The sequence below is a fragment of the Chiloscyllium plagiosum genome, chromosome 11 (assembly GCF_004010195.1).
Source record: "Chiloscyllium plagiosum isolate BGI_BamShark_2017 chromosome 11, ASM401019v2, whole genome shotgun sequence".
NCBI lineage: Eukaryota > Metazoa > Chordata > Chondrichthyes > Orectolobiformes > Hemiscylliidae > Chiloscyllium > Chiloscyllium plagiosum.
In genome coordinates this window covers 57,805,818-57,820,638 of record NC_057720.1, presented here as the reverse complement: position 1 = coordinate 57,820,638, position 14,821 = coordinate 57,805,818, and the positions used below count along the sequence as shown (strand labels likewise).

The 14,821-nt window shown below is 42.1% G+C and overlaps 1 protein-coding gene across 1 annotated transcript in view; it reads right to left on the bottom strand.

Annotated features, from left to right (window-relative positions):
- The window catches only part of jak1 (Janus kinase 1), a 121,991-nt gene that overhangs the window by 66,874 nt on the left and 40,296 nt on the right, over positions 1 to 14,821 (bottom strand). The window contains exons 2-3 of the mRNA XM_043699443.1: positions 3,438 to 3,629; positions 1,705 to 1,828 (exon numbers count right to left, since the gene is read on the bottom strand). Of these exons, the coding sequence (XP_043555378.1) occupies positions 1,705 to 1,828; positions 3,438 to 3,629 (316 nt within the window). The remainder of the gene's footprint in view (positions 1 to 1,704; positions 1,829 to 3,437; positions 3,630 to 14,821) is intronic.

Here is a 14,821-nt window from a genome sequence, read left to right as displayed (position 1 = left end):
AGAGGGCATGGGTTTAGGGCGAGAGGGGAAAGATATAAAAGAGACGTAAGGGGCAACTTTTTCACACAGAGGGTGGTATGTGTATGGAATGAGCTGCCAGAGGATGTGGTGGAGGCTGGTACAATTGCAACATTTAAGAGGCATTTGGATGAGTATACAAATAGGAAGGGTTTGGAGGGATATGGGCCGGGTGCTGGCAGGTGGGACTAGATTGGGTTGGGATATCTGGTCGACAGGTTGGACCGAAGAGTCTGTTTCCATGCTCTACATCTCTAGGACTCTAGGACTCTGGGACAACACATCCATCCTTGGACAAGCCAAACAGAGACACACACAAGAATTCCTAGAAGCATGGCATTCCAACTGGATGTCTGTCAACAAACACATTGACATGGACTGCATCTACCATCCTCTGAGAAAAAGTACTGGAAATGACATCACCAACCCAAGGAAACCTAAACACAAACAGAAAGTGGGCCATAACACCAGTGTTTCACTGGAAGCTCACTGATGATGTTACCTATTGTGGTGATGAAACGTCTGAAAACAAACCTTCCAGCTCAGTGAGCAAACCTACATCCAGAAAGACTTTTTTTTTTAAAATGCAGGTGATAATGGTCTGGAACTTGCTGCTTTATGTGGGTGGAGGAAGTGGAAACTATTAACTATTTTAAAAGGAATTTGAATGGGGACTTGAAGGAAATAAACTTGCAAGACTTTAGGGATAGTGAAGGGAAATAGGATTCATTGATTTTCTTTACAGAAAGCTAGAATAGGCTTTCCAGGCTGTCAGGCTTCCTTCTGAATTTTAATTACTCCATAACCTATCCATTCTTGTTCTATAGACAATAGTGTTGGGTTTGAGAGGGGATAATTTAGGGTAACACCTTCATACTAAATTGTACTCATACATGAATTTACAATAATAATTACGTCAGTGATCAGGATCTGTTAGGGAGGTCCGGGAACCTTTGGAAGTTAAGCAATACTTTTGGAGCAGATAAAGGGTGCAGCTGGAAAAAGCAAAACAGGTCAAGCAGCATCAGAAGACAGGGGGAGTCAATGTTTCAGAGCAGAAGCTTTGATCAGGACTGGGGGAGGGGAAGGAGGCTGAGAAATATTTTTTTTCTAAATGAGGAGTTGCTGGCTTGTGCTCAAGAGTTTAGCTCTTAGGGGAACCAGGGTCCTTGATTTGAGTGAAGACAGAAGCAGTTACAAGGGACACTTGGACAGGTACATGAATGGAAAGGTGCAGAAGGTTCTGGGCCAAACACAGGCAAGTGGGATGAGTTTAGTTTGGGATACTTGGTAAGCATGAATGAATTGGACCAAAGAGTCTGTTTCCGTGCTGTACGACTCTATGACTTGATGTTGGCTACTTAGAACTGCAGGCTTTCCTCAGAAGGGCAACAGAGGCTTTTCACAGAAGGAAGATCACTGTTCCTTCAATTAATTTCAACTCCTTCCATGTACATTGCAATATTTTGGTTTGTTCTTAAAAGGTTTTCATGAATGAAGCATCAGTCATCATGATGTACAAGTTTAAACTGGAAAAAGATTTCACTTAAAAAGGAGCAAATGAAGGGAAATTTAAATCTAAAAAAAAAATTGGCACTTCTTCATCCGGAAACAGAATGGTCCAATTAACCTCTAGCATTTAACATATGTCAACAGTATGATAACAAAAGCAGAATTATATCGTACCTCATCCGAAAATGTAGCTTCACAGCTGTTTGCTCCTCGACTTTGAAGGCATGATTGGGCGAAAACCAGAGTTTTTTATCTGGGTCATACAGAGTGAAGAGATTCTGACATAATGGAGAAATTCCTGATAAAAAGAAACATTCAAAACATCACCTTATGTATGAAGTGAATTCAAACATACCTTGAGATATTCACAACTGTACAGACATAATTTTGAATTCAACCAAATTTTCCAAATCTAATCATTATCAGCAGACTGTTGTCCCATTCCAGTCTCTGTTGGAGTTCAAAGCTGGTCGTTGGGATGGACAGAAGCTGCTCAAGAGCAAGGACTATGCAGGTGTTGATGCTGGGGGCAGTCTTGTGTAGCCAATGACATGCAGTCTTGGGAGAAGAGACCCAATATTTAGTTTAGACCAGTTATTGGGCAACTCTCAGCTGGTGTCGAGTTGTCTGACAGCTCCACAGAGGCAGAAGTAGCAAGATAACTTCCAGGCTAAGGTGGAGCTGCTACTGAAGAAAATTAGACTTTATATATTTAAAGGAGAAGAGATGAAATCCCTTGGGAGGAAGATAGATTTTAAGGGAATTTTGTGACTCAGTGATCACTGATGCTTGGATAGGTTGCTGAGAAAATTTGTGGAATCCGCCTTGGTTATGTTTGCCAATCAACATGGAATATGTGGTCTGTCAGACCACAGTTTGCATGTTAATTCACAATCGCCACATGTTCATTCTGTTATTTAGAGTATATGATAGATAGAACTGATTATTTGCTTTGTTGACTCATACAGTTAAACAAAAATATTCTGTTTCTTTAAAACGTGGAATCTTCAGCTCTGTTCTTTCAGTAATTATCTGGGATTTCAAACTTCAATCTACTTGACCAATCGTTACTAAATTAGGAACTTCTCTGGTCTCATAACAGCTAATACTCTACACTGAGGAATGAAGCAGACTCAAGGTCAACTTGGGATCAGAATTCATAAAATAACAGCTATTTTAATCGAGTATGTCAGGCATGGTGTTTATTAAAGGTATGCAAGATTGAACTCATTCAGATGACATAGAGCTCTTCATTTCCCAAAGAATGGTAGACTTATAGAACAAGGTGAGCGGCACGGTGGCACAGTGGATAGCACTGCTGCCTCACAGCGCCAGAGACCCGAGTTCAATTCCCGCCTCAGGCGACTGACTGTGTGGAGTTTGCATATTCTCCCCGTGTCTGTGTGGGTTTCCTCCGGGTGCTCCGGTTTCCTCCCACAGTCCAAAGATGTGCAGGTCAGGTGAATTGGCCATGTTAAATTGCCCATAGTGTTAGGTAAGGGGTAAATGTAGGGGTATGGGTGGGTTGCGTTTCGGCGGGTCGGTGTGGACTTGTTGGGCCGAAGGGCCTGTTTCCACACTGTAATGTAATCTAATCTAAAAAAGGTGATTAGCTTAGGTGCTGATTGCTGATTTGCTCAGATCTTGGTTAATTCAATTCACCTACAGAAGTCAAAGAGGAATTTTAACAGTCTTTGCATTCTCTAAGTTATCCTGGACGTTTATGCTACTCCCAATGATTTATATGTCTGTATTGGGTGAAATGTCAATGTGAAGCTTTATGGCAGTGTGAGATATGCCAAGTACACCACTAACTGACCTCCTTGTAAGCAAACATGCTGTTAGCAGGAGATTTTTAAAAACCTTGTCTAAAAACATGCACACGAAACTTATATCCATGTTCTTACCACATTTCTTGGCAGCTTCAATGCACAACTCTTCAGCAACATGCTCACCCTCCAGGTACTTTATGGGGGAATTTGACACGTACATGAACACTTCAATGCCCTTCTCTGGAGTTGTTGAGAGCGCTTGCAACATGTTTGATTTTCTTTTTTTCAGGCAAAAGGCCATGACACGAGTCCACTTACATTTAGATCCTGCGTGAAGATTCAACTTGTTAATATGTTTCTTTGCTCAACATACAGAAAGAAACACGAAGCACTTCAGAATTTGTGCAATGCATGACTTAGTATTATGTCCTTTACCATTGCAACTCAAGCAGACAATTTTACAAGAACAAAGTGTAAAGCTAATTTCATATTCCAGCCAATTTTTCTCACCATTGAAGTCAGAGTGATGTTGGGTGGGGTGTAAAACACATTTCACCCAACTGTGTGATGCCTGTTTTGTGATAATTGAGACCAAGCTTAAGAATACAGATCTCTTGGATGCAAGCACAAGGTCAGATTTGTTGGAAAATGCTTGTAAAATGTCTATTGTACAGCATCTAACCCCCACACCAACTCATATCCACCCATCCACCTCTATACCCCTCACATCGTAGATGCCAACTCTTAGCCAATTCATGACATCCATGGCACCTAATAACTCACCTCGTCTCCACCATGAGTCGACCTCAAGTGCCATATGGAGTTGAAAACCCTACACACTTGTTAAAAAAATTCCACTTATAAACCTATTCAAAGTTTTTAAATCTCCAGTAGTTCATTTTGTTTAAAGCAGACATCTAGTTACATGCTTTAAAAGCTAACTTAAGTTGTCACTGAAACCTGTGAGCTGAAAATCCCCAGCTGAGGTGATTAAATATTTTTATATTCAGCCAATCTTTCATAATGATATATAATAATAGCCCTTGGGAAAATGTCAGCGAGCTCTAACAAAACTGCATTAGCAAATACAAAATGTGTTTTTATTTCACATACATCTGACAATGCAGTCCAGGAGAACTTTTTTTTAAAAATGTTGCTTGATTTTAAATGTGTGATGTTTAAAAAAATGTTTAAGGTCATCACAGTGATACAGATTTTATCTGTCCTTCAAGAGCATTTACATCTAAACCACCACACTGCAGGCTAAGCACCTTGCAACTGTCAGTATTGGGTCGGTTTTGAATCTCAGCTACTTTTAAATAAACCACTAAATTGATTTATGCCTCTGTGCGTGTGTATCATGCAACTCTCTGTGTCTCCTATTAGTGAAAATGGTTTTGGACAGGCTTCTCAATCGAGCTCGCAGCCATTATTTGGAAAAGACTCTGCAGTCTTCACAAGTGCATGAACATCCAGCTCATAATTTCAAGACATAAGCATGGCTCTTGTTCTCATTACTAAAGATCCTAGAATTTACCTCAATTATCAAAGATCACTGGAATATATTTCCCATAATTTAAAATATTGACAGAAAAAGTATACTGGAAAATATTATAACTGGGAAAACATTTTTGATCTCCCAGGTTAAAGAAGTGTTTTCCTCCCTCTACAAGGCCTACGACAATCACCAGTACTGTCACACCAGTGACATCTCTGAATACAGGTTGGCCCCAAGAGACAGTCTTCCCAGCATTGACAGTGTTAAGGAATCACAATAACACATTCTCAGAACCCCTAGCTGTGATAATTAAACACTATGATACACAGCCAAGCATTCAAGATATTTTTCATGGTAATTACAGATCAGCAGTAAATGCTGGCTTAGCCACAGGCTCATTTCTTCCAGTTTCAACTCTCTCTCCCTCCTTCTTCAGCACTGACAGGTACAGTTACATGTCTGAGGTTGACACAATAGTTATTTTCCTCACTTCGGTGTCTCAGACACATCCTGCAGGATAGCTCTTATCTTTATGAACTTGACTGCCCAAACAGTTTAGAAATTAACCTTCAACACACATGTAATTTGTAGCAGGGATCAACAGTAAAGGCACATTCACTGTTTACTGCATAGTTCTAAATATATCACCAATGTATTTGGATTTCCTAATCCTATCACATACCTTTACATTGGACTTTGAAACAGAATCGAATAAAAATGACACTAGATTGCAGTTTGGATGATAAGTGAAATAGTGATACTTTTTCACTCTCGATTTAGTCTTCCACTGCTCAACAATAAATAGTCAAACCTGCTGCATCAAATTTAAACATGAACAGATTCTGATCTCAACACCCCAAATTAGTGAGGCAGTTAATCGCCTGATCATGTAATTGAGGCAGTTATTTGTCTCTCCAACAGCTTATTTGCATTCCCATCTTCTCAGGCCCCTAAAATCCTACTTCCTCTGATGATATTAGAGGAAATTCCAAATTGGAACAAAGATCAAACTCCAGTTTTCAAAATTCATGAGGATTAGTGAAATATAAAAATGCATGCAAATAGGAATAAGAGAGCACTGCAAACAGGGTGAGAGGTATTCTGAAATAATTTGTCTACCAGCATGAATGGCAAAGGAAAGTAACCCACTACTGTGATTCCTTCAGACTTTCAATTCTGGAAAGACTGTCTGTTGGGGTCCACCATCATTCAGAGATATCACTGGTCTGACAGTACTGGTGATCATAGTAGGTTGTCAAAATGTTTGAGCTGGGTAGAGAGGTGAGGTAGGATCCTCAACAGTCTTATTCTGTTTACTCCACACATCAATTTCAGACTTTGCCCTGTGTTCCTCAACCCACTTTCAGTGTTCTTTTAGGCCAGTTTCAATGCCAAATGCAATAAAATAATTTTGAACCATGTAACAGACACAAGTGAATGTGCATTTAGCACTAAAGGGCATCTGAAAGCTAGCGGCAAGTACTAGAAGTTGGTGAAAAAGGCGAGTTTCACAGAAGAAAAGTCAAATTGAACAATTTGGAGGACAGGACAAATATTGATTAATGGGGGTAGATTTAAAGGGTGACAGCAGCAGGGGCCCAGAACACATTGCACAAGATTGGCAATGCTAAGTGCCAGTTTGGGTGGAATGCAAATTCAAACTTAAAACCTCTGACAAAAACTCAGCCTAAGTTTCAGAACACAAAATGTAGTACAGGCATTTCTGACTGACATGTGGCACTGTATAGGCATGTTAGTTGATTTTTACAATGTAGATACTGCTAATTTCACTGCAAATATATTTATTAAGTGAAATCATGTCAAATATTTTATGCAAATTGATTGATGTACTTTGTCCTACTCTGAAGAAGGGTCACTGGACCCGAAACATTGATTTGGCTTACTCTCCACAGATGCTGCTGGACCTGCTCAGTTTCTTCAGCAATTTCTGCTTTTTCCTGAAGTGCTATAAATTTCCACAAGAATGTGCTTTGCTGGGAACACTAGCATTGATTACCCATCCCAAATTGCCCTCAAGGAAGTGGTTGTGATCTGTCTTCTGAACTACTGCAGCTTTTGTCATCAGGCTGAGTAGCAATGTAATTAAAAAGCAACCACATTTCTGAGAGTTCAAGTCATATTTAGACCAGACCAGAGAAGAATGACAAACTTCCCTCTTGAGAGCATTCATAAACTCAAATGATCTCTCACCATAACCTATAACCTTCTTGATTAACATTCTTTGGAGAACATTGCTCACCTGGTAATTACACTTTTAAAGATAAACTGAGTTGAGATAATGGGGAGAACATTCCTTTGTGATTGCATCATGAATCAGTAAATGTAAAACCATACCAGTTTCTTATTCTCGATTTATTTAATGTATTTATATTTCCCAACTATCATGGTGGGATAGTGTCTCCAGTGTGTTTGTCCAGGTCCCTTATTGTCCTGTTAACATACCCAGGGTAGGGTAAAATAGGGTATTATCACTAGGTTATTTATCCAGAGACCAAGCTCTGGGAACCTGGGTTTCAATCTCGCCATGGTCGGTGGTGGAATTTGACTTCACTGATAATTTGGAAATAACAGTCTAATGATGGTCATGAAGCCATTGCCAATTGTCAGGGGGAAAAAACCCATCTGGTTCACTCATGTCTTTTAGGGAAGGAAACTGTCATCCTTACCTGGTCTGGCCAACATGCTACTCCAGACCCACAGCAATATGGTCGGCTCTTAACTGCTCATCCACCCAGTGAAGGTCATATCCCACCAATGAGTGCTTTGAAATCCCACAATGATACCATTACCTGGTTAACCTGCTCTTTTGAGCTGGCAGATAGAATGCTCAGAGGGTCCTGCTTTAAATGTGCAAATCAGAATTCAACTGCAATTATAGTTTTGGTACTGTATGAAACTTTTCCATGAGACCAAACTTGCTGAGGGCCAGAGAAAATCTGGGGAGGCAAGGATTCTTTTGTTTTGTTTTATTTTTGTAACTTCTCTTGTGAACTTGTTCTTGGCCTCACCACACAAGGATGCCTTAAGCATTCTTTATCGTGGTTTCACTTCTCTCACCAAATTGCAATTGCATCACCACTCCCCACTACACTTAATGGGTCACCAAGGAATGGGGACATTTCATGGGGATCGTGGAAACTACCTTTTGAAAGTGAAATCATGTTGCCATCTAGGTGATAAACCATGACTAGGTTTCGGAGGATTCTCACCGTGAAGCCCAATGCATTTCTCACCATGTCATGGCAAACATGCCTCATCTAACTACCTACTCTGGCCCGACAACATCCGATTCTTGCTTCACCTTACCATGTGCTGTTCCCAGAGCAACTCATCACTCACAGGTATCCATCTTATGCTGATGTCATCTTTAAAAGGTTGCTGCACACCCAGCTGAGCACTGGCATGCTAAAGTTGCCCTGAACAGTCAAGGGCATTTTCTGAAGATGTCCAAGGGGGAGGTGGCACCACAATTCTCCAACAAGGAGCTGGAGGTCCTGGATGAGACACTCATGCAAACACTGGCAGAGGAGGCCACACCAAATCTGGCACCTGGTCACTGTCATATTGCCGGTCCAGAGGAACCATCATCCAGATTGATCGAGTTGTTAAGAAGGCATAAAGTGTGTTAGCTTTTATTGATAGAGGGATCGAGTTTCAGATGTTGCAGATGTGCAAAGCTCAGGTGTAACTCCATTTGGAGTTACAGGAAGGATGTGGAAGCATTGGAAAGGGTATAGAGGAGATTTACTAAAATGTTGCCTGGTATGGAGGGAAGGTCTTATGAGGAACTGGAGACTGTTCTCGTTAGATAGAAGAAGGTTGAGAGATGATTTAATAGAGACATGCAAGATGATCAGAGGATTAGATAGGGTCAACAGTGAGAACCTTTTTCCTTGGATAGTGATGGCTAGCATGAGGGGACATAGCTTTAAATTGAGGGGTGATAGATATGGGCCAGCTGTCAGGAGTAGGTTCTTTATTCAGAGAGTAGTAAGGGAGTTTTAATAGTTATTGGAAAAACATATGGTCGATAATGAATAGTGCAGGCGAGATGGACTTCAGATTGGCTTCACAGGTCGGCGCAACATCGAGGGGTGAAGAGCCTGTATTGTGTGTAATGTTCTGTGTTCTAATTGCCAGCAATGCCAAAAGATCTGTTACCGTCTCCATTGTACCAGGCTAAAGGGCACTCTTTTCTGAATACATTCACTGTGTTACTGCATCTATCAAGGCTCATGCTTTGCCACCTTCACTATTGCCCAAAACATCTTTCCTCACTTACTGTCACCCCTACCACCTCACCCTATCTTTTTGGTGAGGAGGGGACCACTATTAGGCACCCTCACCCCCAACAAGAGGAGAATCATGGCCTTCACAATCGAAGGTGTGGGATGCAGAAATATCCTTGTCTGATCAGCTAAGTATCACACTTCATTCCACTGCAACACTCACATCAACCCCACTGCCAGTCTCATTATTACACCACCACTCGTGACACTCCTCCCTGTTGTGTCATGCATTTACTGCCAGCATCACTACCACCTCCACAGTGAAATGGCTGGCATCTCCAGAACCACCACCTGTAACTTAATGAGGTCTCAGATGGCACATCAGCAACACCTCTGCCACCTCAGAGGGAACATCAGACTTTGAGACTACGGGAGCACCTCACAGCAGCAGTCCCACAGTTGGGAGGGAGGAAAAAACAATTCACCCCAGGCAGCTGGCACTTGGCAGACTATTGGAGCCTGGGCACCTGCTCATCCCCAGGCAGAGAGGATCCTGTGCATGTGTCAGCAATAAGAGCCATTATCCCCAGGGAGAGGGATCAGCAGCAGCAGCCGAGAGGTATGCTCCTCATTACCTGGAGGCTGCAGGAGTTCATCAACATGAACAGGTTGGTATTTGCCTCAGAGAGCCAGGTCCATCACCCTCAAGAGTCTGCTGGAAAGGCAGACATAGCTAAACACCATCACCCCAACCACTGCTCCTCAGGACTGAAGGCATGAAATTAAATATGCAGACTGTTAGTTTAAGTGTAGAAGGAAAAAAAAGCAGAAAGGCCTTTGACTACTTCAGAAACCTTCTATGCGAAAAATAAATGCTCTGACTTCTTTCTCAATTTTCTCTCTGGAAGATGTTGGCTCAGTCAGCAAGGCTCTGTAGGCATTAACAGCTATCAACCCAAGGAAGTACATTTCATGGGTGAATCTGAGCAGACTATTTAAACTTGGGAAGTTGCAACCCGCCATACTGTGTTCTCAGCTGATGTCCACATGCACACTCTAGATCACAAAAAAAGGCAAGAACCTCTCCTGAATTTGCTTTAGCAATCGGCAAGTTACACAAGTCAATGCTCCAAATGATTTTGGATGAGGAATTGAATGTTGTGTGCCTTTTTATCACGTCACAAGTTGCGTACAAGCACAAACGTTTAGGGGAAACCCATTTTCCACATTTCTTTTCAACTTATCTGTATAAACAACTTGTCCTGCCTGTGATAACAATAGCTAGCTACAGTATATATACTGTAAATGGGAAAACACTTTGAAGTTTTACCTAAAAACTTCATTTCCTGTTTCACCGAATTCATAACCCTATTCAAAGAAACTGACAGTTTTGCTTTATTGAGTTGCTCAAATGGGAAATTCCCACAAAAGTATGAGCAAATTCCAGTAAATACATTTGACAGATGATACTGTAACTGGAAAGTCACTTAAAAACTACTGGTGAGAAATCTAAACAAAAGTTTCAGTTAGTTGGCCACAAATATCAAAACCTTGTATTGGGAAAAAATGGGCCAATTTTCTGATGAGAAACAGGAGACTAACAGCAAAATCTGGGCTGTCGACTCAAACACTTACAAGCCAAAGCTACACTATATGTAGGCAGGCCAGTAACTGTAGTTATAGTTACGCAAATAGAAATAACACATAGCTACATTTCAAGAGAAACTCACTGCCTGAATGAACGCACACTTTTTGTTCAAAATGCTGGCAATTAGGTGTTATTTTGTGTTATTCACTAAGTTACACAGAAAATGAACTTTCCAGACTCTATACCCCCATACTCATGTCTGCAATGTTAGGTTATTTTAGGTAGGGTGTTGATAGGATAGACTGATTTGTCTTAAACTTTCCAAGGTGCTGAAAGAAGCAACATGCAGAATTAATGTTCTATGAAAGACAAGAGTCAGAGGTAGACCAGGTGAAGGTGAGATAGGCATGAAACCTGGAAATAAGCAGATTAACTTTTCCAATTCTGACCAGTATGAAGTAGCACCAATAATATCATCAGAGAAAGAGTTGAATAGGACTAGAACAAGGATTATTACAAAAATCCCACAAATAGACAGGTCTGACTGAGATACGTGCGCATACCCATAGCCTTATTCTTATCTGGTTACTTCTGGTCAAAGGTCCAAGTGTAGCAAGGAACCAATAGCTTAACTGTAATGCCAACCAATGAACTGCTGGCACTTGTCAGCTAGGGTCATAGCGATCAATAGAACCAGGCAGGACAACCCTATAATAACAAAAAACAGCAAGTACTAGAGAAACTAATCAGACCTTAGAGCATCCAAAGAGAGAAGCAGAGTTAACGTTCCAAGTCCAATATGATGTTCCTTCAGAACTGCAACTGGAACAGATGGTGAGGGTGCCCACAGTAAAAGACAAAGGCAGCAAAAGTGGTAAAGGAAGGAGAGAGATGTAAAATGGGTGTAGATGAAGGTGTGGGAAAGAGAAAATAGGTCCCCACTATTGAGCGCAAAGTCCAAAGTACCGAAACAATATATAGCCAGGTAATGTTCAAGTAAAATGATACTTCATCTGGAAGGTGTGTTTGAGGCCTTAGATGGTGAGGAGGGATTTGCTGACTGGGCAAGTGGTACAATTCTGTGATTGCATAGGCAGGTGAGGAGTAGAACACAGAACAGTACAACACATAACAGGCTGTTTGGCCCTCAATGTTCTGCCGACCTTTTATCCCACCCTAAGATCAGACTAACCTACATATCCTTCAGTGTACTATCTTCCAAGTGCCTTTCCAAGAGTCGCTTAAATGGTCTGAATGTATCTGACCCTACTACCACTGCTGGCAGTGCATTCCATGCACCCACCACTCTGTGTACCTCTGACATCTCCCCTAAACCTTCCTCCAATCACCTTAAAATTATACCCCATCATGACAGACATTTCTGCCCTAGGAAAAAGTCTCTGGCTATCCATTCTATCAATGTCTATCATCATCTTGTATATCTCTATCAAGTCATCGCTCCCTTCTTCATTCCAATGAGAAAAGCCTTAGCTCCCTCAACCATTCTTCATAAGACATGCACTCCAGTCCAGGCAGCCTGGTAAATCTCCTCTGTGCCCTTTCTAAAGCTTCCACATCCTTCCTATAAAGAGGCTACCAGAACTGAACATAATATTCCAAGTGTGGTCGAAGCAGGGCTCTATAGAGCTACAGTATAGCCTCATGGCTCTTAAACTCAATTCTGCTGTTAATGAAAGCCAACACATCATATGCCTTCCTCACAACCCTATTAACTTGGGTGGCAACTTTGAAGGATCTATGGATATGAAACTGAAGATCCTTCTGTTCCTCCACATTGTCAAGAATCCTGCCTTTAATCCTGTATTCTGCATTCAAATTCGACCTTCCAAAGTGAATTAAAGTCATAGAGATGCATGAGCATGGAAACAGACCCTTCGATCCTACTCATCGATGCCAACCAGATATCCCAACCTAATGTAGTTCCACTTGTCAGCACCCAGCCCATATCCCTCCAAACCCTTCCTATACAGTTTCCCATGTTGAACTCAATCTGCCACTTCTCAGCCCAGCTCTGCATCCTGTCAATGTCCCATTTCAACCTACAACAGCCCTCTACCAACCTTTGTGTCATCGGCAAACTTACTAAGCCACCCTTCCACCTCGTTATTGAAGTCATTTATAAAAGTCACAAGAGCAGAGGTCCAAGTAGCGATCCCCTGCGGAACAGCACTGGTCACCGAGCTCCAGGCCAAATACCTTCCATCTACCACCACTCTGTCTTCTATTGGCCAGCCAATTCTGTGTTCAGACAGGCAGATTTCCTTGTATCCCATGCCTCCTTACTTTCTGAATGAGTCTACCATGAGGAACCTCATCAAATGCCTTGCTAAAATCCATGTACACCACATCCACTGCTCTACCTTCATCAATGTGTTTTGTCACATCCACAAAGAGTTCGATAGGTTTTGAGAGGTATGACCTGCCCCTCACCAAGCCATGCTGACTATCTCTAATTAAATATGGTTTTCCAAGTTGTCATAAATCCTGTTTGAAATAATGGAGGAGTGCACCAGAGTATTGTCAAGGCTACATCTCTTGGAATGCTGACAGTGGAGGTGAGGGGGAAGATCTGTTTAGTGGTCATATTCCACTGGAGGTGGCAGAAAAGGTCGAGGATGATACTTTGAATCGGTGATTAGTGAGGTGAAAAGTGGTGACAAGAGAAACCGTATTGCTGTTTGGAGAAGAAAAGCAAGTGGTGAGGACAGAAGTGCAGGATTTGGGTCAGGCATGGCTGAGGACCACGTGAAGGTGCGAGAGAAGGGCGGAAACTGGAAACGAACTGATTAAATTTTCCCAATTCTGGACAAGCACTTAAATTAGCACCAATGACATCTTTGGAGAAAGACTTCAACTGAGTACAAATGGAGCAAGGAACATTCTACATACCCCACAAAGAGACAGGCATAACTGAGAACCATGTGCGTTTGCATAGCCACAGCTTTGACTTGGAGAAAGTGAGAAGAGATAAAAAGAAAGTTGTTCAAAGTGAGAACAACCTCAGCTAGGTGAAGGGTAGTGGTGGAGGATTGGGAATGTTCAGGCCTCTTTTCAATGACGAGTCAGAGAGCCTTCAGACCCTCCTACTGGGATAATGGATGTACAGAAGGGATTGAACATCCATGGTGTACAGGAGGTAGCTACTGCCAGAAATCTGGAAATTTTGGAACTGATGTCAGAAGTATCATGAATTTAAGCAAGAAAGGGACTAAACAAAAGGGGCAAAAACAGTCAAGATAGGAAGAAATATGCTCACTGGGGCAGGAACAGGCTGAATTGAGGATCTGCCATTGCAGTCCTGCTGGTGAATTTTGGTAAGGAGATGGAAACGGGCTGTGAGGTGTTGGAGGACTGCAAGGGAGGAAACTGTGTAGCAGAAAATGCCCAGAGGAAATTATGCTAGTGACAGTCCTGGAAATAACAGCTTGATGCTCAATATTGGGGACATAACCCAGCGGGAGACATGAGTCGGTGCTCAACTTCTATAAGATAGAGGGTAGCATGGCAGACAACAAGACAACCGGATTACAGGCAGAACTGATAACAACTTCCGGGTTACACCTGAGAGAACAGAGTGCACTAAGTTCCGAGGGAGAGAGGGTAGAGTCGTAAGGAGAGCAGAAAAATGAAGGCGGCCAATCTCACGTCAGCAGTTCTTGATGAAGACGACAAGTGAAGGCAAAGAGGGCAAAAGTGGAGGGGGAGTATTAGAGGTGTGTGAAAGGGTCTATGTTTTGGGGAGAGGACTCTTTTCCAAAGTGGGAGCAGAAGTGAAGGCGACTGGAGAAGAATTTAATATCACGTCGCTCCCGAAAATCATTGAGGTGCGGATGTAAAAGGGATAAAGCAAAGTCCTCTGCTGAGCACAGATTGTACAGCAGAATGTGGTATGTCAGAATATAGCGAATACATGGGATTAAGAGGAGTGGAGATAGAGCTGAAAGAAAGAGGAGGGGAGGGGAGAAAAATCCAGAGGGCTGTCGGCACAAGTCTTTAGAGCTTGCATTTCTTAAGGCCTGAAAGAGAGAGAAATGGAACTGTGGATCAGGGCATCTATGGCTCAGTGTGAGGCAGTGCTGATAAAGAGACACACAGTGCAGGACGCTGAGTGTTGATCTTAGAATGCAGCAGGAGCAGCTGAGGAACACGGTGTCATGGAGAT